Below are 23,217 nucleotides of genomic sequence, written 5' to 3' on the forward strand. Positions count from 1 at the left end.
ATGCCCTTGGGCGACATCGCCAGGTATAGCTGTACAGACGCGTCAGCTGTATAGCCGATAATGCGCTGTATTGCTATACAGGGAAGCGAAGGGAGGACAGCGGCGCTTACGTGACATCACACAGCAGTCAGGGGAGCAGCAAAAACAGTGCGATCGACCATCGCTGGGAAACTAGATTGCGCATTGTGTAAACACTCGGTTGAGGATGTCATTATCGGCTGCTTCATCAGACTTCAGTCAGGCGTGTGTATGGGCATTTAGATCGAACTTCAGTCAGGCGTGTGTATGGGCATTTAGATCGATTGGTCGATTTGCTAATTTCCGATAACGCAATTGAATTTTCAATCACAACTGTATGAAATCAGCAGCTGATTGGTCTAAGTATAAATTATAGAACTGACCCGTCAATCCGATGGGAAATTGCATGGTGTGCAATATAGGCTTTTGGGCCTTTCTGATAGCAGATTGGTTACTGTAATGCCTAGTACACACGTACACTCTGATTTCCAATCATTTCTCTGATTGATTCTGATCATTTTCTATACAAAAAAAAGGCTAGGGTTACACTATACCCGATAACCGTAAGTTTTTCACAATGGACACCAAAAGACCAGATACTATGTTAACTACAAGATTTGTTCACACTGGGCCGTTTTGGTATCGAAACACAAAGTACCATTTGAGGCCCGGTGCACACCAAAACCCGCTAGCAGATTTTTAAACGCTTTTTTAAAAAAAATTCTGAGGCGTTTTGCGGATTGCTGCTGCGGATTTCAGTGTAGTACATTTCATATATTGTTACAGTAAAGCTGTTACTGAACAGCTTCTGTAACAAAACCGCCTGGCAAACTGCTCTGATCTGCCGTTTTTTCAGAGCGGTTTGCGTTTTTCCTATACTTAACATTGAGGCAGAAACGCCTCCGCAATCCAAAAAATGCCTCACCCCGGGAGTATGCGTTTCAGCAAAACGCCTCCCGCTCTGGTGTGAACCACCCCATTGAGATACATTACCCAAGCGTATCCGCAGCCGCAAGGGGCTGTGAAAACTCCAAAAAACCCGTTCGGTGTGCACCAGCCCTCAATGATATTTCCAGCTAATGCAGGGAACACAGACAGATTGCACAGTATCTATGACCTGTATAATTTCAGCCTGATGTTCACACGTTCCATATCTTTCTGCGTAATGGGAAGTTTTTCAACCACTGCCATAAAGTTGAAATGCTCCAAATTCATAATCGAACAATAAAGGCCAACACAGAATTTTCACTGCACTGGCTTGAAGTCTGATTGGTCTAGTAGCTGAACATGAATAAGCCTGCATTATTTATTCAGTAACATGGGTGTGACGCGGAGCTTCCTGATAATGGTCTGGCCAGTGGAGAGGATGTGCTGTGGGTATAATGTTCCAGTGTGGAATTTAGTTTGAACAGAGGCTTATTTGATTACTGATAAACTTGTGGTTGTGCTGTCCTGCTGCACCATTTCATTTTTATTATAGAATCACAAGACAAAAATAAGCAGCAAAGAAATCAAATGCTAATGTCAGTACTTGGAAAAGGTATGTGCAAAGCAGTCAGCTTTCCATATGCATTTAAAGGAACTTTTTTTTAAAGATTTTGAACAACGACTCTTATAGTTGACATTAGGAAATATCTATTGATCAGACTTGCCCTTCCTTTGCTCTATCGATGCAAGCAGGGGATCCACAAGATGAAGATGCACACAAGTGGTACTCCATTGGGCAGTACCAAGCTAGCAGCTGTGCCTGAGCGAGATATTAGAGGAGGTTTTTGCAGAAGTCATGTTTAATATTTACTAATGCAAGGCGGTACACCAATTTAATAATCCCTGCAAGATATTGTCTTTCTGATCTACTACTAATAGTATAGTGTATGCCTAGTGATAGGCTTGGTACAAAAGCACATCTATGAGATGGGCAATGGGGTCTTTCAACAAAGCGAAGTTGCAGCAACCAATTAGCTGTCATAGCATTTGATAATGTTGATTACTGTGGGTCACCGTGTGATTGCTCTTTGCACTGCCTTACATACGTACCTTGGTACATCTTTATATACGGCATAACTTAAAATTGTAATAATTCTTATGCCATATTTTTTTTTCTTCCTTTTTAGTTACAACATGAGAAAGCGGAACTGGAGCAGCACCTGGAGCAGGAACAAGAGTTTCAAGTTAACAAACTTATGAAGAAAATTAAGAAACTGGAAAATGACACCATCTCCAAACAGCTAACACTAGAGCAGGTATGGTGCGATCTGTCTAAGGAAACTTGAGCTCTGCTACTTGCGGTCTTTTCAAGTAAGGTCTCTTTATTACCTTTCACCAGGAAGTTGCAAGGTCTCCTTAAAGCGGATGTCCATACTAAAATGAAAAATCCTGCAGCACCTCTGTGGAAAAAAGTTATATTTAGCTGAGAAGCCTTTCCCCACAAAGCCGTCCTGAAGATCCCCGCATCACCTGACTTCTGGCGCCTTGCCCTGCCTCCCCTCTCTCCTCGGATAAAAACATCAAGACATTTACTGCAGTAAATAGCCAGGTGTTTTTCTCAGAGGAGAAGGAGGGGCCAGGCACCGGAAGTGGAGTATTGCTGGGTGACCTGCTCAGGTAAATGTAACTTTTACCTACAGGGACGCAGCAGGATTTTTGTTTTTAGTAGAAAGATCAGCTTTAATGAAAATTGCATGCATTGCAGTTTTTATTGCTCTTCACAAACGCTGTAACGCTGCAGTAACTGCAATTGCGATTTCATGGATTTGCATTGTACCAGTGGACAGCGCTTTGCGATTCTCATTACCGCAGGGACCTTGTGGTTGTAAAAACATTGGTAATTCCAAAATTGTGTCAAAGCGCAGCCCGTGTGTATAGTACCTGATATTTTGTGTTCCTTATCCACACTATGCAGGGCTCAAAAATATATTTGACTAGAATTGTGAAATAGAACCATTTTTTTTAACGCAAAGTGTATGAATCCCAACTTGGCATTACAAATGAAATGACTTCGTAGTTTTCAGTGAATACAACACCAAATTTGAAATGTATACCTCTAGGTGGAGCTATATGCTCTTGTACTAGTATTGCAGTGAATGTTGCAGGATCCTGACAACTGGATATTCACAGGGAACATTCATCTGTTTTGTAGTATAAGCTACTTTTTTCTGAGGAGCAGTAACCTGTTTTCACTAACTTAATGGCTAGGCTTAAGAGTGTGAGTTGTGACTTTGCTTTAATGTATATCGGCTTAATAGCACCTCAAATTAAACTTCTTACATGTTACTGGGACTTTAAGAAAAAACAAAGAAATCCACATTGATTACACTTTGAGAGCCAGCTGTTCCATTATTTTTCTGGACTGGCACATGACCAAAACGATAGAGAAACTTATCATATGCGTTTTATACTCATTATTTTAGCTAACTGGAACAGATCTGTATATATGCATTTCCATGTAGATGTGTTCATTCATAAATCTTTCTATGCATTCAGCTAAGACGTGAAAAAATCGACCTTGAGAACACCTTAGAGCAAGAGCAAGAAGCACTAGTAAACCGCCTGTGGAAAAGGATGGACAAACTTGAAGCTGAGAAAAGGTTAGTCAATGGTTTCTCTCTGAGGTAAAATGAGGTGAGCTTGATTTGCTTCATGGTAAACTATCGAGCAAGCAGCATGGGATGTCCATTTGCAGTATAGTCACCTGGGTGTGTGGTTTTTAGGATACCAGTAATTTTCTCTCTTCACTTCATAATTCGGTGATTTTGCTAAATGTCTATATCATTCAGTCTTTACCTAGTCTATTACCTTGTACTAGTAGATATTAGAAAATATTTTGCATGGCATCAGATCTGTAGCCACTGGTTTTACTAATCCATACAGTACAAAGCCATGTAAATGTCCCTTGTGTACTGCATCTGCTGGCATCGAATAAAGAACAGATGTGTCCAAACAGTATATGATTGTGATGTTGGTAGCAATAGTTTTCAGTTCCGGCGGAAATGGCCAAGCCTGATTGGATCCGCTCTACTGCGCAGGCGCGAGCCATCTGCGCAGTAGAGGACCCACATCTAGCTTGGCTAATTCCACTGGAGCCCAATCGTAGAGCCTCTAGTGCGCCTGCGCAGGCAAGCACATGTCGGTGTTATTGCTCTGCAGGGTTCGGGGGAGCCAGTGCTGGATCGGGCTGGCTGAGAAGGACAAGAGAAGTCTCATTAGGATCCAGAGGCCTTCCCGTTCGAAGGGAAGTACCACCCTGGGGCACTTTTTTTTCAATACAGGTTTACTTTAAAGGGAACTTAAACAGACTCTGTAACTTCAAAAAGATCCCCTGGGGGGTACTCACCTCGGGTGGGGGAAGCCTCCGGATCCTAATGAGGCTTCCCACGCCGTCCTCCGTCCCACGGGGGTCTCGCTGCAGCCCTCTGAACAGCCAGCGACAGGCCCGACTGTAATTTCAATATTTACCTTTGCTGGCTCCAGCGGGGGAGCTGTGGCTACTTTCGGCTCGGAAATAGACGGAAATACCTGATCTCCGTCGGGTCCGCTCTACTGCGCAGGCGCCGGAGACTTGCGCCTGCGCAGTACAGCGGACCCGACGGCGATCCGGTATTTCCGCCTACTTCGGAGCCGACAGCCGTCAGAGCGCCTGCGCAGGAGCCAGGAAGGTAAATATTATGTCACGGCTGTACGGAGGGCTGCCGCGAGACCCCCGAGGGTCGGAGGACGGCGTGGGAAGCCTCATTAGGATCCTGAGGCTTACCCCACCCGAGGTGAGTACCCCCCAGGGGACGTTTTGCCGTTACAGTTCCTCTTTAAACTGAGAAGGATATGGATTTTTCCTTGTAAAATAAAACCAGTTGCCCAACTCTCCTGCTGATCCTGTGTCTCTAAGGGCCCATTTCCACTATCGCGAATTCGCATGCCGTTTTCGCATGCAAATTCGCATAGCAATACAAGTGAATGGGACTGTTTCCACTTGTCAGGATTCCTTTGCGTTTTTCTGTGCAGAAAAAATTCGCATGGCAGAGCCATCAGAATTCTCATATCGCATACCGCTATGCGAATCGCATACGATGTATTTAATAGGAAATTCGCATGAGGTTTCAGTATGCGAATTTTCATGCGAATTCGCATAGAAACAATGGAAAAGCACACCAGCACTGCCATGGTTAAATTCGCATACATCGTCATCCATGCGAATTTTCAGGCGAATTTGCATGAAAACCGCATGCCAATTTCTACCGCGGCGATTCACACCGCACAAGTGGAAATGCAGCCTAATACTCTTAGCCACAGCCCCTCAAGCATGCAGATCAGGTGCTCTGACTGAAGTCAGACTGGATTAGCTGCATGCTTGTTTCAGCTGTGTGATTCAGCCACTAATGCAGCTATAGAGATCAGCAGGGCTGCCAGGCACCTGGTATTGTTTAAAAGGAAATAATCCATATCCCTCTCAGTTGAGGTTCCCTTAAGGCCTCTTTTCCACTAAGACGTTGCGTTAGATGCGACGTTAAGGTCGCATAACGTGCCCCTAACGCAACGCATGGTGGTGTTGAAGTTGGACGTCAGATTGAGCCGCGTTAGGCGTCTCTTGATGCGTCCGTGATGCGTACTTTTTGACGCATGGGGACCACGTGGTCCCACCAGTCAATCTCCGCACAAAGCGGCCGCTCCAGGAAGTAAACACTGCACGTCACACAGTGCAGTGAATATTAATTCGCCATGTGGCTGGCCGCAATAGCGGACTCTCCCCTCCTCCTCCAACATTACTGAGCATGTGCAAACAGTCTAACGCGGCTTAGCCGTGTATAACATATTGCATGCAGTACTTTCACTTAACGTGTAGCTTTACAATGTAACGCAACGTGGGCATTGTGAACATTGATTTTTCATTACTGCGTTACTCTGCGTTACAGGCTGCTCTAACGTGCGCCTGTAACATCCCACTGTGAAAGCAGCCTTAAGCTTGGAAAAAATACCTTCCCAACTCTGTCAGGTAATGAAGTCCCTGGCTCAACATTTTGTTCTAGCATGGGTCATACTATCCTGAATTATACCATGCATGAGGGAAAATGCACTTTTAGATAACTTTCAGCTTTTATTAAAAGCTTGCCTTCAAAAATCAACTAAGGACCCTGAAGGACAGTTGACAAATTGCTTGCTCCATGCACCACATGGCCTTGCTCTGACTTCTACATTGATGTAGAGACTAAGGTTTAGTTCACACACATACAGGAGCTTTTTCTGGGCGCTTGTGACTTCAAAAGCTCTTGCTAATGTAATGCTATTTGTTCTTACTTGAGCAATGTGATTTTTATAAAAATCACCCATAGTTTTGCATTGGAAAGAGCTTTTCAAATCAAATCACCTGCGCCTAAAAAGTGCAGGTAGCGTGAAACTGCCCTAAGGGTGCGTACGCACCTCCAATTTTACCACTTCCATGTAGTGTGAGTACTTACACAATGTGTTTATAGAACTGTTTATAGTATTCAAAATCTGTACGCCCTCATACAATGTGGAGGAGGTAAAATTGGCCAATCAAACCTGAATGAGTATGTACCCCAAGTCTGTGGGCCTATACATATATGTGCAACAGGGAGCACCAGAAAAACATGGACCTTCTGAGTCGTGACTTGAAACGATCAGTGAGATGAACATTTTTTTTATGCAATTTTTTTTTTTTAAATGTATGCAGTTCAAACATTGGTCAGGCAAATGCTGCAGCAGGGGCATTTGGTTTGCCCATTTTCAAGCTGCATAACTGCATTGCATTTCATTGCTAGTAAGGCTGCAGGCCATGCAACCTTATCCTTTGATTTGCTTTTATTACACTATAGAATTATGCAAAATAAGGTACTGGGAAAAAAGTGCATAAAGCTCACACTTACCCAAAATTGTTTTTTTGATACAGGCAAAAGCAACGCCTAATCAAATCTCCTGGCCACCTTCGCTTTAGGTTTAAAGAACCCAAAAAGCTATAATAGCTCTGCCTCTGACACAGGAAAACAGGGTTCGAATCTCGGCTCTTCCTGTTCAGTAAGTCAGCACCTATTCAGTGAGGAGACTATGGGTAAGACTCTCTAACACTGCTACTGCCTATAGAGCACACTCTAGAGGCTGCAGCTCTGGCTGCATCAGGAGAAAAGCGCAATATTTTATTTATTGTATTTCTAAAGCCTCAACATATTACACAGCGCTGGACATTAACCTCCCCGGCGTTCTATTGAGATCGCCAGGGAGGCTGCGGGAGGGTTTTTTTTTAATTAAAAAAAAACTATTTCATGCAGCCAACTGAAAGTTGGCTGCATGAAAGCCCACTAGAGGGCGCTCCGGAGGCGTTCTTCCGATCGCCTCCGGCAAGCATAAGTAACAAGGAAGGCTGCAATGAGCAGCCTTCCTTGTTTGGCTTTCCTCGTCGCCATGGCGACGAGCGGAGTGACGTCATGGACGTCAGCCGACGTCCTGACGTCAGCCGCCTCCGATCCAGCCCTTAGCGCTGGCCGGAACTGATTGGTCCGGCTGCGCAGGGCTCGGACGGCTAGGGGGACCCTCTTTCGCCGCTGCTCACGGCGGATCGCCGCAGAGCGGCGGCGATCAGGCAGCACACGCGGCTGGCAAAGTGCCGGCTGCGTGTGCTGCATTTTATTTGAGGAAAATCGGCCCAGCAGGGCCTGAGCGGCAGCCTCCGGCGGTGATGGACGAGCTGAGCTCGTCCATACCGCTCAGGAGGTTAAGGTTACAGACAATATTTAGGAGTGACATACAGCAATAAGACAATACAGTTATACATGCAAACCAGATTACACAGCACAGCACAGTATGAGTACAGGAAGTGCTTAGTCACTGGATGGGAGCGTGAAGATTAGGCACGTAGAGTTCACTCAGATCCATAGGATTGGTGTACGTTGATGGAGGTGCGTGATCAGGTAGGAGACACACAGAGTAGGACCCTGCCGAAGGCTTACAATCTAGAGCATACATGTTAAAGTCCGGCCCGCGGGCCAAATATGGCCCTCAGAGCCATTGCATTTGGCCCTCAAGTGGTTTCCCCACTTTGCATTATGTTTGGCCCACTCTAGACCACCAGGGAAGCTATATTGGAGGTGAAGCCCTAGAACAAAAGGGAAGCCATTTGTTCGAGGTTGGGGGAAAGCACTGAACTCTAGAGAATTCTATAGGGTTGGGTGGGGGCCACTAAATAGGAAACTGTATAGGGGAGGGAGGGAAGACCACTAGATACCAGGGAACTGTATAGAGGAAGGAGGACCACCACTAGACACCGGGGTACTGTATAGGGGTTGGAGGGTAGTCATAAGGCACCAGGGAAGTGTATAAGGGATGTACGTGGCCAGTAGACATTAAGGTCCCAGTATTCAATTTTGGGCCACTTTTGTAATTGCGTTTTAACACCCCTGATCTTGAGGGAGAGGTAGGGGCATGAATGGTGGGGGACCAGAGTTCAGTGTTCAGCTGTGGGTTTAAAGCACCAGTGGGGGGGGGGGGTAGGCCAGGGCAAAAAGGGGTAGGCCTTCTTAAAGATGTTAAAGGATGGTGCGACCCTAGTAGGGGAGGTAGGGAGTTCATAGCTCTTCCGATGTCCTGGAGGCGTGCATGGGATTGAGTTATGCAGGGGTGGTCAGGCGAAGTTCATTGGAAGAGCGGAGTGTGTGGCTACCTCTGAGTAAGATCGGAAATGTAGGTCGTGCAGGTTTTGTGGCCATATTTATAGGCCAGACGCAGTATCCGGAATCTGATTCTAGACTTTATAGGAAGCCAGTGGAGGGATTCATAGAGGGAAGCCGCTGTGCTGGAGCGATGGGATTGCCTATCCTTTTTCCCCTCCGTTGGTTGGCCTAAACGATCGTATCAAATCAATCGAGCAGTCGAACCTTTAGTTCAGGACAATGTGTCTCATTGGCTTTTAGGTCTGTGTGATCACCACCTCTAGACAGGAGGACAGACTCCCCTCATGTGCTGTTGGGCTGATTACTTTGCCACTTTTTAGCTGTGAAGCATTTCCTGCTAATTTACCTCAGGCTAGATACAGGAACTGGTTTAGGTTGTGTAGCACATTTTCACGTAAATCTATAAGCCTCTTTGAACTTTCAGTTTTCACTGTCAGTCGTCTTATGATCTTTATTAATTAGTCATCACTTTAAGTCAACTTGCATGATTTGTCTTAGTTGGATTTAATGAACGATGCTTTTTTTAAGTGCTGAAAATTGTGTTTGTAGAATTTTACAGGAAAAGTTAGACCAGCCAGTGTCTGCTCCGCCATCACCGCGAGACATATCCATGGAAATAGACTCCCCGGAAAATATGATGAGGCATATACGATTCCTAAAGAATGAAGTAGAGAGGCTGAAGAAGCAACTACGAGCTGCTCAGCTACAGCGTAAGCATTTCCATTTCTTATAATGCTGTTTGTCCTTTCCTGCTAGTCCAAACAGGCATATATGGAAGGAATCCAGAGTCATGGAGAGAAAGCAGGATATTGTTTTACAGTGAAGAACTGTTGGAATAACAATGTAACCGGTCATTAATTTTACTCACTGTATTTGTGACAAGAGACAAGCTAATATCCTGGTCGGGAAGTGACTCCCACCACAGTCTCACCGACCGCATGGCCTGTGTACAGCAGAAGACTGGAGACTGCTGGGAAATCATTTTTCTCTTTTCGTTCAGATCTACACAATTATGTCCCAAAGCTTGATTCAAGCCCTTTTTTTCCTGTCATTTCTCCGGTCTTACTATTGTAATGTTAAGTCCCAGTCCTAGTCAAAATCTAAACAGAGTATTTTTTTTCTACTCCTATGGTCATTTCTAGCGATGAGCAAGTAATAAGCAAAGCTAAGTTTTGTCTTCATGAAACTTAAAGGGAACTTGAGGTGAGATGGATATGAAGGCTGACATGTTTATTTCCTTTAAAATAATGCCCATTGCCTGGCTGTCCTGCTGATCCTCTGCCTCTAATGCTTTAAGTCATAGACCCTGAAGAAGCATGCAAATCAGATGTCTGACAAATCTGCGCCAGGAGACTACTGCTAGCCAGGAGCCCTTTGCTTTAATCCGTCCCACGCTGTGTTCCAATTCACGGTCACGTGACTACCGCACTTCCTCCTTTAGCCAGAAAGGATGAAGTGTAGTGACTGAATTTGACCGCAGTGTGGACGGATTAAAGCAGAAGGCATCTGGGTAAATTTAACCCTCCTGTGGCCCCCCGCTCAGGTGTGCTAATTACCTGGATGAATTCCAAATAAAACCTGTTCGGAATTCATCTGTTGCTCATCACTAGCTGCGGCCACTAACAGACCACTTCAGTTTCTCTCAGGGCTCTTTTACACTATGAGCAGATCAGTGCGTTTTGACAGATCGTTCCTAGGATGCGCTTAGATAGGTAATGAAAGATATTTGACTTTAGGCTGCTTTCACAGTAAGACGTTACAGGCGCACGTTAGTGCAGCCTAACTCACAGCAATGAAAACTAAATGAGCTGTTTACAGTGCCCACGTTGCTTTACATTGTAACGCTGCATGTCAAGTTAAAGTACTGCATGCAGTACGTTATATGTGGCTAAGCCGCGTTAGACTGTTTGCACATGCTCAGTGATGTTGGAGGAAGAGGTCTCCCCTCCTCCTCCGCGGCCAGCCACATGGCTAATAAATATTCACTGCACTGTGTGACGTGCAGTGTTTACTTCCTGGAGTGGCCGCTCTGTGCAGTGATTGGCTGGCGGGATCATGTGATGCGGATCACGTGGTCTCCGCATCGCATAGCACAAAAAAAGGCGCACCAAGAGCTGCAAAACGCAGCTCTAGGTAGCGTCCTCCTCCAACACCACCAGGCGTTGCGTTAGGGGCACGTTATGCGACCCATAACGTCCCCTAAAACGCAACGTCCTGGTGGGAAAGAGGCCTTAAAGGGGCACTATGGCTAAATTCTTCTTATATTATCATTTAATATAAAATATATGCAATTGTAGCAATGCGTAAGACTTGTATTGTGGCTGAATAAAACTCTGCTTCAATATTGCTTTACCCTAAATCCGTGCTGGAGTCCCGTCGCCAGAGAAAGCTAAGCGACGCTGAACCAGCACATTCCATTCTGCAGGAGGAGGCTGCCTTATCAGTCGTTTCATCTGAAGTTGTAATCTCCCCCTTTGATGTATCAGGAGAGGTTTCACCCAACGTCTAACTGCACATTAGTGCTGTTACAGCTCCTCTGATCTGCCTTACGGCTCTGATGAAAAAAATGCTCCCCGCTGAGGCCCCCCCTTCAGAGACACAAGCAGGACACTGGCTACACAGCACTTGCGTGTGCTGAATCAAGACGCTGGAATCCTGTGCATAAGAGAAGCTGGTCTCCATGGCAACTGACAACAAGTGGTGACCCTGCCTGTGCCAGCTTCTCTGAAGGGGGGCCTCAGCGGGGAGCATTTTTTTCATCAGAGCCGTAAGTCATTGTCCTGAGACGTACGGCAGATCAGAGGAGCTGTAACAGCACTAATGTGCAGTTAGAGGTTGGGTGAAACCTCTCCTGATACATCAAAGGGGGAGATTACAACTTCAGATGAAACGACTGATAAGGCAGCCTCCTCCTGCAGAATGGAATGTGCTGGTTCAGCGTTGCTTAGCTTTCTCTGGCGACGGGACTCCAGCACTGATTTAGGGTAAAGCAATATTGAAGCAGAGTTTTATTCAGCCACAATACAAGTCTTACACATTGCTACAATTGCACATATTTTATATTAAATGAGAATATAAGAAGAATTTAGCCATAGTGCCCCTTTAATGTTTCACATTAGACGAAGCGTTCCAGAGCATTAATGTTGTAATGCTTCTGGGAGCTTCGGAACGTCCAGCTGCAGCGGTTTCCCGTCAGGTGAATTAGAACTACCGCCGCTAATTGGTGTCGCACCGCAACTTACTGATGTCACGCCGCAAGTCATAACGGGTGCATGAAATCTGGTTCATGCACGCGTTATGTAATGCGAAAGTGTCCTCATCCCTGGACACTTTTTTTTTTTTTTTTTTTTTTTTACACGCTTCTGTGGATGGTGTGCTAGTTAAGAGCTCTTAAAGGAGAACTGAAGAGAGAGGTATGTAGAGGCTGCCATGTTTGTTTCCTTTTAATCAATGCCAGTTGCCTGGCAGCCCTGCTGGTCTATCTCTCTGCAGTAGTATCTGAACAACACCAGAAATAAGCATGCAGCTAGTCTTGTCAGATCTCTTTTCCACTAGCAATCGCAATCACAAACGCCAGCGATTGCGATTTTTCATTAATTCTGTTATGCGATTGCGATTTGTGATTTTCATTTACATTGCATAATCATTGTAAAAATTGCTCCAGCAAGCGATTGCGATTTGCGATTAGCGATTTCCAAATCTAATCACTGTAGTGGAAAATACTTCTCGTGATTTCTATGATAAAGTAACAACTCTAGCGATTTAAAAATCACTAGCGATTTTGCGATTCAGCAATCACAATCGCTCTAGTGGAAAAGGACCCTTAAAGTCTGAAACACCTGATCTGCTGCATGCTTGTTCAGGGGCTATGACTAATAGTATTAGAGGCAGAGGATCTGCAGGGCTGCCAGGCAACTGGTATTGCTTAAAAGAAAATAAACATGGCAGCCTCCATATACCTCTCTCTTCAGTTCCCCTTTAAATGAGAGAAATATGTAGGCTGCCATATTTCCTTTTAAACAAAACCATTGGCCTGGCAGTCCTGCTGATCTTTCTGGTCAGTAGGGTCTAAATTGCACACCTGAAACAAGCATGCAGCCAATCTTGTCAGATTTGTCTTAGACAAAAACAAAACCAAAAGTATGTTCCATAAGGACTGCACCACTCAAGCAATACTTTCAAAAGATCATCTTAACTACAAAAGCATCATAAAATCAATTAAAAACATAATACATAGGAGTGTTACAATATAACAAATAAACAGTCCTAAGAACTGAAAAAAGGAGGTCCTAGTGAATACATAAAGGTAGGCAAGTAAACAGCATGCAAAAGTTTAAACAATTATAAAGTGCATATTGCAATGTTAATTATAGATTGTGAAAATTACCATTGCAATATGCACTTTATAATTGTTTACACTTTTGATGCTCTTTACTTGCCTACCTATTTTTATATTTTAACTAGGACCTCCTTTTTTTCAGTCCTTTGGACTGTCAATTTGTTATATTGTTGCGCTATAGGGCTTTGTAGTATATATACTAGTACTAATGATTATTGGCTATTTATTGACAATTGACATACTGGTTATGATTACTGCGTTCACTCCTGTGTATTGTGTTTTTAATTAAATTTTATGATGCTTTTGTAATTAATAAAGATGATCTTTTGAATGTATTACTTGAGTGGTGCGGTCCTTATGGAACATACTTTTGATATTATTTTTGCATACATGGTAAATGATCCTTCTGTACACTCTATCAGATATATCATTACAGTGATATAACTGATGGTGATTGCCCAACCTGTCTTGTTAAGATTGGTTTTAGACCTCTGATCTGCATGCTTCCTCAGGGTCTGTGGCTTAATTAAGAGGCAGATGTTCAGCAGGACAGCCAGGCAATGTGTATTATTTAAAAGTAAATAAACATGTCAGCCTCCATATCCCTCTCACCTCTGATTCCCTTTAACATAAAGAACAACCTTTGGACAGTGCTTATAGATGGAAAGTGCTGTATGTCTACATTTACTGTAGCTGTAAACATTTGCACTTGTACGCTTCTCAGAGATTAGCGGATACTGTAATAATTCACGTATGCTAGATCTGTATCTAGGCCTAGCCTTCCTTCACGAGTAATAGCCTTTGATGATCTTTTTTTGGCATTGCTTCTTGCTCTGCCCTTGTGTACTTTGTTTTCTTGGCATTTTCCAAGAGATAACAAAGGTTACGCTTTTTGTACTTGGGAAGTTGCGAAATCACTATAGCTTCCTTTCATCTAATCTGATGTCCACACATTAAATCAGTGGAGCAGCACAAACTGTTAGTGCTTTGTATTCACTTTCCCTGCACAAACACGCTATGTGAATATATTATAGTTAACACTGAGTGTGGCGCTCAACAATCTGCAGTTTCAATGCAAATAATAAAATATTAAAAATTTTACTTTCACTGAAACATTCGGACGGTTGAGCGACTTACTCTTTTAGTGTTAACTTTTTTAATGGGGCATCCTCTCCCTCTGGTACTGGCGATCCAGAATAAGCTGTAATTTTCTCAAATTGTATTTTTTGTGCATTTCCTCATATTGTACTAGTTGATGGTATGAGCACACAACCTTCTATTGATAATTGAGTATATGATCGTGTTTTGCTCTGGGCAAAAGGGGGGGGGGGGTTAGGGGGATTGAGGAAAATTTGGGAGTGACATGCCGATTCACACTAGGAAAAGATGACCAAAATTATAGAGATTCTGAGGTGAGATATACGGAGGCTGAAAAACGCATTTCCTTTGAAGAATGCAGAGTGCCTGGCTGTCCTGCTGATCCTCTGCCTCTAATACACTTAGCCATGGACACTGAATAAGCATATGCAGATCAGGTGTTTCTGACTGGATTTGCCTCATGCTTGTACTGAAGACAGAGGCCAGCAGGACAGCCAGGCAACTGGTATTGTTTTAAACAGAAATAAATATGGCAGCTTCCATATTCCTCTCACCTCAGGTTCCCTTTAACTTGAGGTAGGTCACAATTTGTATGCATGAAAACGTTGCACATTTTTACTTTTTTTTTTCCCCAGACACCAAATCTGTTTAGATGCTGCAGGCTGACTGGATTTTTTTCTGTGCACACAACACAAACAAAAAAATCCCACATAATGTAAACTGCCATAATCCATTGATTGGCATTGGACGTTTGTCTGTTCCCGTTTCATAAGGAAAAATAAATTTTTAGTTGTAACCCTGCCTTAGGCTATCAGATTTTCAAGGTTAAAGGAGAGCAATTGTTCATCTCAGGTAAAAACTTTTGAGGCTAGGTTTCCTTAAGGGCTTGTTTCCACTGTAGCGGTGCGGAATCGCCTGGATTCCACCGCAGAAGAAATCGCATGCAGGTGCGTTTTTTTACGCGTTATTTTACGCGATTACGCATGCGATTTCGCATAGGTTAGGCTATGTGCGTTTTTAACCATGTCACTGCCTGTGTTAATTTACATTGGTTCCTATGCGGAATCGCATGCGGAATCGCGTAAAATAACGCGTAAAAAACGCATGCGATTTCCCTATTAAATACATTAGCGGCGATTCGCATGCATTCCACTAGCAGGCGAATTCGTTGGCTCTTTTGTGCGTTTTTTCACCGCTCATAAAAACGCACCACGCAAACGCTACAGTGGAAACAGGTCCATTCACTTGCATTACATGTGTGAATCTGCATGTGTTGGACGCATGCAGATTCGCGATAGTTGAAACGAGCCCTGAAAGCATGCAGATTTTTTTTTTAATACAAAGTAGGTAGTCCTATTGCTATTATTGATCAGGTATGTGACAACGTGCAAATTGCATCACCCTTGATTTTTCTGTGTGCAACATCCGAATAGTAACCCTGTTGTCAGGGTTTTTTTTTTTGTTTCTATGGATGCAGATTTCACTTTTAGGCTGCTTACACACAGGGACGTTACAGGCGCACGTTAGTGCAGCCTGTAACGCTCCCCCAACGTACAGCAATGTAACACAAGTGGGCTGTTCACACTGCCCACGTTGCGTTACATGTAACGCTGCACGTTCTTCCAAAAGTGCAGCATACTATAGCGTTACAGCGGCTTAAGCTGCGTTAGACTGTTCGCACATGCTCAGTCATGGTGGGGAGGAGCGGAGAGCGGCCAGGCACATGGCTAATTAATATTCACTGCACTTTGTGACATGCAGTGTATACTTCCTGGTGCGGCCGCTCTGTGCGGCGATTGGCCGGCGGGACCACGTGATGCCGCATGCGTCCAAGAGTACGCATCACGGACGCCAGAGTGAGCTGCACAACGCGGCTCACTCTGACGTCCACATCAAAGAGCACCAGGCCCTGCGTTAGGTGCACGTTATGCAACCTTAACGTAGCACCTAACGCAACGTCTTGGTGTGCAAGTAGCCTTAGTGGAAACAGGCCAATTGGAATTCATTGCTGTGCCAATTTGTGTTTCCCGAAAAACGCACAAATGTTTAGTGATTGGTCATGACTGCTAAAGAAATTATTTATTTATTTTTAATTCTAATTCTCCATGCTATGGTGTGCCACGTGTTCTTGTCTTTCTCTTCTCTTGATAGAATAGTTTGCTTGGCTGTAGTCAAGGAGGTTGTCTGTACACCGCTCATTCTTATAGTAGTAACTTGCACCACACTAAATAAGAAAATGCATGTATGACCAGGACACATTTAAGGTTGATAAAACTTTGTGAGAAAAAGTATCTTTTAAGTAACGCCTCATCAGCATTGCTTCAGAAGCTCGCTGTAGGGTGAAAAGGGGCATCCGTTCTTCCTTTGTGATGCCTGTGATCTGCAAACTTGGCTCTCCAACTGTTAAGGAACTACAAGTCCCACAATGCATTTGTCTTTATGAATCATGGCTGTGGCTGTCAGACTGCTGCAATGCAATTTCTATTGGAAATCAATCTAAATGCATTATTGGACCATTAGAACCAATGCAACTCTATGGGCCATGGATCTGCTACCAGCAGCAGATCGACCTAGATCTTCCATCCTGTCAGATAGATCAAATCGATCAAAATTGGCCACAAATTGATTAAAAGATTTGAAAGAATCGATTTCTGATCGATTGATGGCTGGAATCAAGCAATGTATGGGCCCCTTTAGACCCCGGACAAGCATGTAGTTTAGATGTTTCTGATAATCTGACTGCATTAGCTGCATACTTGTTTTAGTTGTGTGATTCAGACACTACTGATGCCATAAAGATTTGAAGGACTTCCAGGCAACTGGTATTGTTCAAAAGGCAATAAATATGGCAACCTCTATTTCTTGCTTCAGGTTCCCTTTTAAGAAGGCATGATAATTGTCTATGAAAATTCTAAGCAGGTCTGTCCTCTGTATACAACCTTAGTTACAGAGTACCCAGCAAGCTCATGGTGAACCAGAACTCCCAGGAGTGTGTAAGGGGCTAAAAGAGACCAAAAAAGCCTTCTTACTAAGATGATATGAAAAACAGAAGTTTGCCTTCTTAAAATAGAAGGTAAAGTATTTACAATTGTTAAGGTTGGAGTGAGCTCTGAGATGTCTCCCAGTACATCGCTGCTGAATATGCAAATCATCGAGCCATATTAATCATTGCCATGTACTGATGAGGATCAACCAATCTGAAATGGGCTGTATACATGTTGGATTAGTGTGGCTCTATTATTCCTGTAAAATTCCAGCGGTTCTGGAAGTGTGGTTAGCTTTCTGGGACATCAGAGATGATTTGCATATTCAGCAGTGATGCATCAGGAGACATCAGAGCTCACTACCAACCTGAATAATTGTAAATACTGTCTGTTTTAAGAAGGTAAACTTCTGTTCTGCAATCGTGGTGAACAGAAATGGTAATGTCAATGCCCTCAACATTCAGCTAATACGTTGCTATGAATTTGTGCTAAGAGCTATCCCTAGCTCTTTACTGACCAAAGTGCTCATATGAGTTCATGGCGTACACACAAGGTTGCACCTTTTTGAGTTTAAAGCGGACCTGAACTGAGAACGTCTTCTCTGCTCTAAAAGATACTAAACAGCATAATAACCTTTAAACAAAAAAATTTCTTTGTTACAGCTGATACAAATCCTAAAATAAATCTCCTGTTTCTACTTCCTGATTCATGGAAGCAGGCATATTGTTAAAAGCCTGTGCTTTTAAAATGAGCTTATCTGTCATCTCTCCCATGGCAGTCATGTGACTCGGGAGAGATCAAATAACTTGTGATTAGACATAAATGAGTGAGAATTAAACAGGCTAAATAATACCGTACATTAGAGTTCAGGTGCACTTTAATATGTACATCGTGCTTTTAAAGAAGAGATTATACAGTTATGCTGACATTATCTATTCCTCTTCATTTACAGACACAGAAAAGATGGCCCAGTATCTGGAGGAGGAGCGTCACATGAGGGAAGAGAACCTGCGGCTTCAGAGGAAGCTCCAAAGAGAAATGGAGAGGCGAGAAGCCCTATGTAGACAGCTGTCAGAGAGCGAGTCCAGCTTAGAAATGGATGATGAGAGGTCTCAAATTTATATCCAGCCTTCGCCCAAAAAAAAAAAAAAAAAAATTGAAGGAGCGAAATGTACAGCTTAATTTTTTAGGCTTACCGCAATTTTCCACTTTATTCAGCCCAAGCAGTGAAGTGTGTTATAAGATTAACAGTCGATGTTGTAAAGATATTACTAATAAGGAAAACATCTTCATTATTGGCCTGCATATATGTTGTATATGTATTTCACAGAAGGTTAGGCTTTGATTCACTGTTCAAGTGATACTTAGATGCGCCATGACTCCATTTATGCTATGGAAAAGTCTTGAAACTGCCATTTGTTCAGAACAAACTTAGCAGAGTTGAGACTGATGGCTCATTTCTGTTATTTAAATAATTGTATAACGCTGCATAGGGTTTGCTGCAGCGTTGTACAGAGTATATTGGGGCTCACAATATAATCCCTACTATAGTGACATGTCTATGTATGTAATGTGTAGCAGGGCTGTGGAGTCGGAGTCGGAGTCGTGGAGTCGGGCAATTTTGGGTGACTGGAGTCGGGAAAAAATGCTCCGACTCCTAATAAATTTGTAACTATAGTTAAAATAGAAAATATGATAAAATGTTCTATTTCTCAGATAATAGTCATTAAAAATAATGTATATATACAGTATATATACAGTAATAGCTGTGCTTAGTCCACAAAAATGAAATAAACCAATCAAAATTAGTTACTTGTGCTGCTTCAATAAAGCAGTCCCCGTATTTTTAAAGTCAGATATACATATCTGATTGTGACTGTATATATGATGTGTACACAGGAATCTCTTATATATACTAAATAACATCTATGCTGTAAGAATAAAGCCTGATGTGTAGCTGTGTCACTAATAGAGATGGTCAACGAGATGGAAATAATTCTGCATTGATGCTGATTTATGCAAATGTATGCACTCCCTTTGCTGATGAAATCAAATAATTTGATATGTTATTAAAATTTGGTTTGGTGACTACAAATTAAAGGGAAACTGAGACGGGTGAAAAGTAAAGTTTTATACATACCTGGGGCTTCCTCCAGCCCCCTTCAGGCTAAGCAGTCCCTCACTGTCTTCCACCACCCGGATCTTCCGCTATGAGTCCTGGTAATTCAGCCAGTCAGCGCTGTCCGGCCGCATGCCGCTCCCACAGCCAGGAACATTCTGCACCTGCGCAATAGTGCTGCACAGGTGTAGTATGCTCCTGGCGGCGGAGTGTGTGCATGTGCACTACGCCTGACTGTCTCAAGTACCTGGACTCATAGCAGAAGATCCAGGTGGTGGAGGAGGACAATGAGGGACTGATTATCCTGAAGGCGGCTGGAGGAAGCCCCAGGTATGTATAAAACTTTAATTTCATCTGTCTCAGGTTTACTTTGTTACACAGTAATACTATACTCTACATATGCACTCCCCACAGAGCTGCAGGGAATCCACTGAGAATGTTGTGCACATTGAACACAGAGGTGTTGTCTGTTTACAATCTCCTCATTCCCCTGCAGAGTACCTGCACATCATTCTTACATGTACCCACAGTTACATTGCCTAGGGCCTGATAGATGTTCTTTGTTCCGGTTTGTACCTTTTACAAGTACTCTTACCAAGGACTAGTTTTAGTCTAAAGGGAATAAATATAGTAGTCTACATATCCTTCTCACTTCAGTTGACTTGTAAAATTCCTAAGCGTTGGCAGTTAAGAGACGAATTTCATGTTACATACTTTTAATCAACAAAATTGTAATATGCAAATTAGAGGAGTCGGAGTCGGAGTCGGTGGAATCCTAAACTGAGGAGTTGGAGTCGATGGATTTTTGGACCGACTCCACAGCCCTGATGTGTAGTGTATGTATCGTACTCTATGGCCAATTTAGGGGGAAGCCAATTAACTGTATGTTTTTGGGATGTAGGAAGAAACCGTAGTGCCTGGATGAAGCGCACAAAGACACAGGAAGAACGTACATACGTGTACATAGTGCCCTGGCTGACAGATAGTGCCTTGCCCAGGGACCAAGTGTGCTGAAAACATTATGCCTCTGTGCTGTCCATCTCTGTTCTGCATTGAAGGCTTCCATATGTCTCTCCCCTTGGGTTCCCTTTTAAGTTTCTGTGGTAACAGCCATAGTGACAGTTCTTGTAATATCTGTATAAAATTGTATGCAGGTTGGAATTGTACTAATCAAATGACTGGCCTAGTTCCAAGCTGCATACAAGTTGCAGAACATTTGCATGCAAGCAGAAATTAGCAGCTCACTTATCTAATGCCAGAAACTAATGTGACTAAACAGCTGTCCGTGAGATGATTTTGATGATGATCTCCACTCTGTTAGAGACACTGAAGCGAAAAAAAATTATATCATGAATTGGTTGTGTAGTACGGGTAATTACTAGAACATTGGTAGCAAAAAAAAATATTCTCATATTTTTATTTTGTTATACAGCTTTTTTTTTTTTTTTTTTTTTTTTTTTTTTTAGTAACATTCCATCATTCTCTAATACTTGCAGTTTACACATTACTCAGCAGTCTAAACGCTTTTGCAGGCAGCGAACTTTTGACCTGTCCTGAACTGTTTTCTGCAAAAGAAAAACAATACAGCTGAGATAACTTAATCGGAAGCTCTCCACAACTTTCAAAGTAGCAGAGCTCAATGGCTATTTGCAGAGATAACTGGAGTTTCTTAAAGAGGAACTCCTGTGAAAATAGTGTAATAAAAAAAGTGCTTCATTTTTACAATAATTATGTATAAATGATTTAGTCAGGGTTTGCTCGTTGTAAAATCTTTCCTCTTCCCGATTTACATTCTGACATTTATTACATGGTGACATTTTTACTGTGGGCAGGTTATGTAGCTGATGCTAGCTGTTTTGGCCGTTGGAAGACAGCTGTAAACGGCTATTTCCTGTCTGTGAACCTTGTTACATTGTGGCAAACTGTCAAAAGTACCGCAGTCCTCAGAGCTTCTTGTGGGAGGGGTTTCACCACAATATCAGTCATACAGCGCCCCCTGATGGTCTGTTTGTGAAAAGCAATAGATTTCTCATGTAAAAGGAGGGTATCAGCTACTGATTGAGATAAAGTTAAATTCTTGGTAGTTTCTCTTTAACTCTTCCTGTACTTTAAACAAATATTAGACTTGTGTCTCTGCTCCTAATGCTTTATTTCTTAGCTCTACTACACAACCAATTCATTATATCATAATTTTTTTTAGCTTCCGTGTCTCTTTAATGACACAATAAAGGTGCAAATTGCACCTGTTTTTGCACAAGTTTCACTGTAGCCTTTGAGCAGAGTTGTTACAGCATAGCTTAAAGTAAACCTTTTAAGCCTTTACCTCCTGGGCGGTACTTGCCTCGGAAGGGGAACGCTTCTGGATCCTAATGAGACATCCTCTTCACCCTCCGGGATCCAGCGCTGGCTCCCCTGAACACCAGCAAGGTAAATATTTACCTACCGCGATCCTGCGCAGAAGCAGTATCGGCTTTCCGATCAAGCTCAGGCAGAAATAAGAGCCTGATTGGGCCCGCTCTACTTCTCAGGCGTCTTCTGTCTGAGCCCGAGCGGAAAGCAGTTACTGTGCTGGATTGCGGTAGGTAAATATTGCACGCGCTACTGTGCCACAACTGACATCCTTGTCGGCTGGGATTTCGGGGAAGCACTGGATCCCTAAGTGGGAAGCTTCATTAGGATCCAGAGGATCCAGTTTTTCCACTCCAATGTCTTTAAAAAAGTGTCTTTGCTCTTTGTAGTGAACTACTTCATTCTTTCACAGGTATTTTAATGAGATGTCTGCACAAGGATTAAGGCCACGCACCGTATCCAGTCCCATTCCCTACACGCCATCCCCAAGTTCCAGCCGACCCATTTCGCCTGGTAATTTTTTCAACTTTTTATATAAGAGGCATAGCTGCACAATAAAATGCATTTTAAAGGACACATTTGAGGTTAAGGAAAAAAACAAGATCTTCTTACCTGGGGCTTCCTCAAGCCCCTGGCAGCCAATCTGTCCCTCGCTGCAGCTCCGGGTCTCCTCCATTGAAGATGCCAACCTTGTTAGGTCAGCATCCTTTTTTTTTTTTTCTTAATTTATTTTTTTTATTGAAAAGCCAACGCTTGTAACAATACAAAAATGCTCAGTGGAAATATATCAAGTATACAAAAAAGATATAAATTATCTTAATGGGCAGCAAACAATAAAATTTGTTACAGACACCGGGCTCAAATCCGGGGCATCATACTATAACACGTTACTGACCAAAATTTAGATTGATGAGGTTGTGGGGATTAAATAATCCCTAATCATACAACCCCTCTGTATGATGATGGCCCAGGGATAAAATTATGACCAGGTAGCATCTCATATAGTTTTCTATTCTTTATACCTGAAAGAGTAACAGAAATAGAGAAAGAAAAGAAGAAAGAAGAGTAAAAGGAAAGAAAGAAGATAGTGTCTGAGCTGATGTCCCCTAAAAAAGTCTTGAAACATTAAGGGCAGTAGCCGATACACAACCGAGAATCTGCCACAGAGCTTATTCCAGAAATAAAGGAGAGCGTTCCCACACCTTGTTAAACTTATGAATTTTATCTGATAGTTGGGCCGTTAAATATTCCATTTTATAAACATAGCCCCCCCCCCAGCCAAGTATTCTTGTGTAATTGGGATTTTATGATCTTTCCAATTATATGCGATTAAGCACCTGGATGCAGTCAGATAATGGTTCACCAATCTTTGGATATGTGGCTTAGTTTTAGGAATCTGTTTGCCTAAGACACATATCCAAGGTCCTTGGGAATCACTACATCTATTGGCAAATGAATGGTTTCTAAAATTGAATCCCAGTAAGTTTGCATCTTTGGACAGCTCCAAAACATATGATAAATAGAACCGACATGGCCACATGCCCGCCAGCAAAGAGGTGAGACACTAGGATAACATTTATGCAAACGTTCAGGAGTTCTATCAGGTCAGCATCTTTTGCAAGATCATTAAGCACC

At 42.9% G+C, this 23,217-nt stretch overlaps 1 protein-coding gene across 2 annotated transcripts in view; it reads left to right on the top strand.

Moving 5' to 3' along the window:
- Window positions 1-23,217, top strand: part of CCDC6 (coiled-coil domain containing 6) — an 84,510-nt gene that overhangs the window by 53,700 nt on the left and 7,593 nt on the right. The window contains exons 3-7 of one of the 2 annotated variants that reach the window (XM_068258866.1): window positions 2,133-2,261; window positions 3,502-3,605; window positions 9,243-9,403; window positions 18,067-18,160; window positions 21,995-22,095. In XM_068258866.1, coding sequence (XP_068114967.1) covers window positions 2,133-2,261; window positions 3,502-3,605; window positions 9,243-9,403; window positions 18,067-18,160; window positions 21,995-22,095 — 589 coding nt within the window. Of the gene's footprint in view, window positions 1-2,132; window positions 2,262-3,501; window positions 3,606-9,242; window positions 9,404-18,066; window positions 18,224-21,994; window positions 22,096-23,217 lie in introns of both variants that reach the window. The other variant, XM_068258865.1, reaches the window with a different exon arrangement.

This window comes from Hyperolius riggenbachi, chromosome 10, assembly GCF_040937935.1.
Source record: "Hyperolius riggenbachi isolate aHypRig1 chromosome 10, aHypRig1.pri, whole genome shotgun sequence".
NCBI lineage: Eukaryota > Metazoa > Chordata > Amphibia > Anura > Hyperoliidae > Hyperolius > Hyperolius riggenbachi.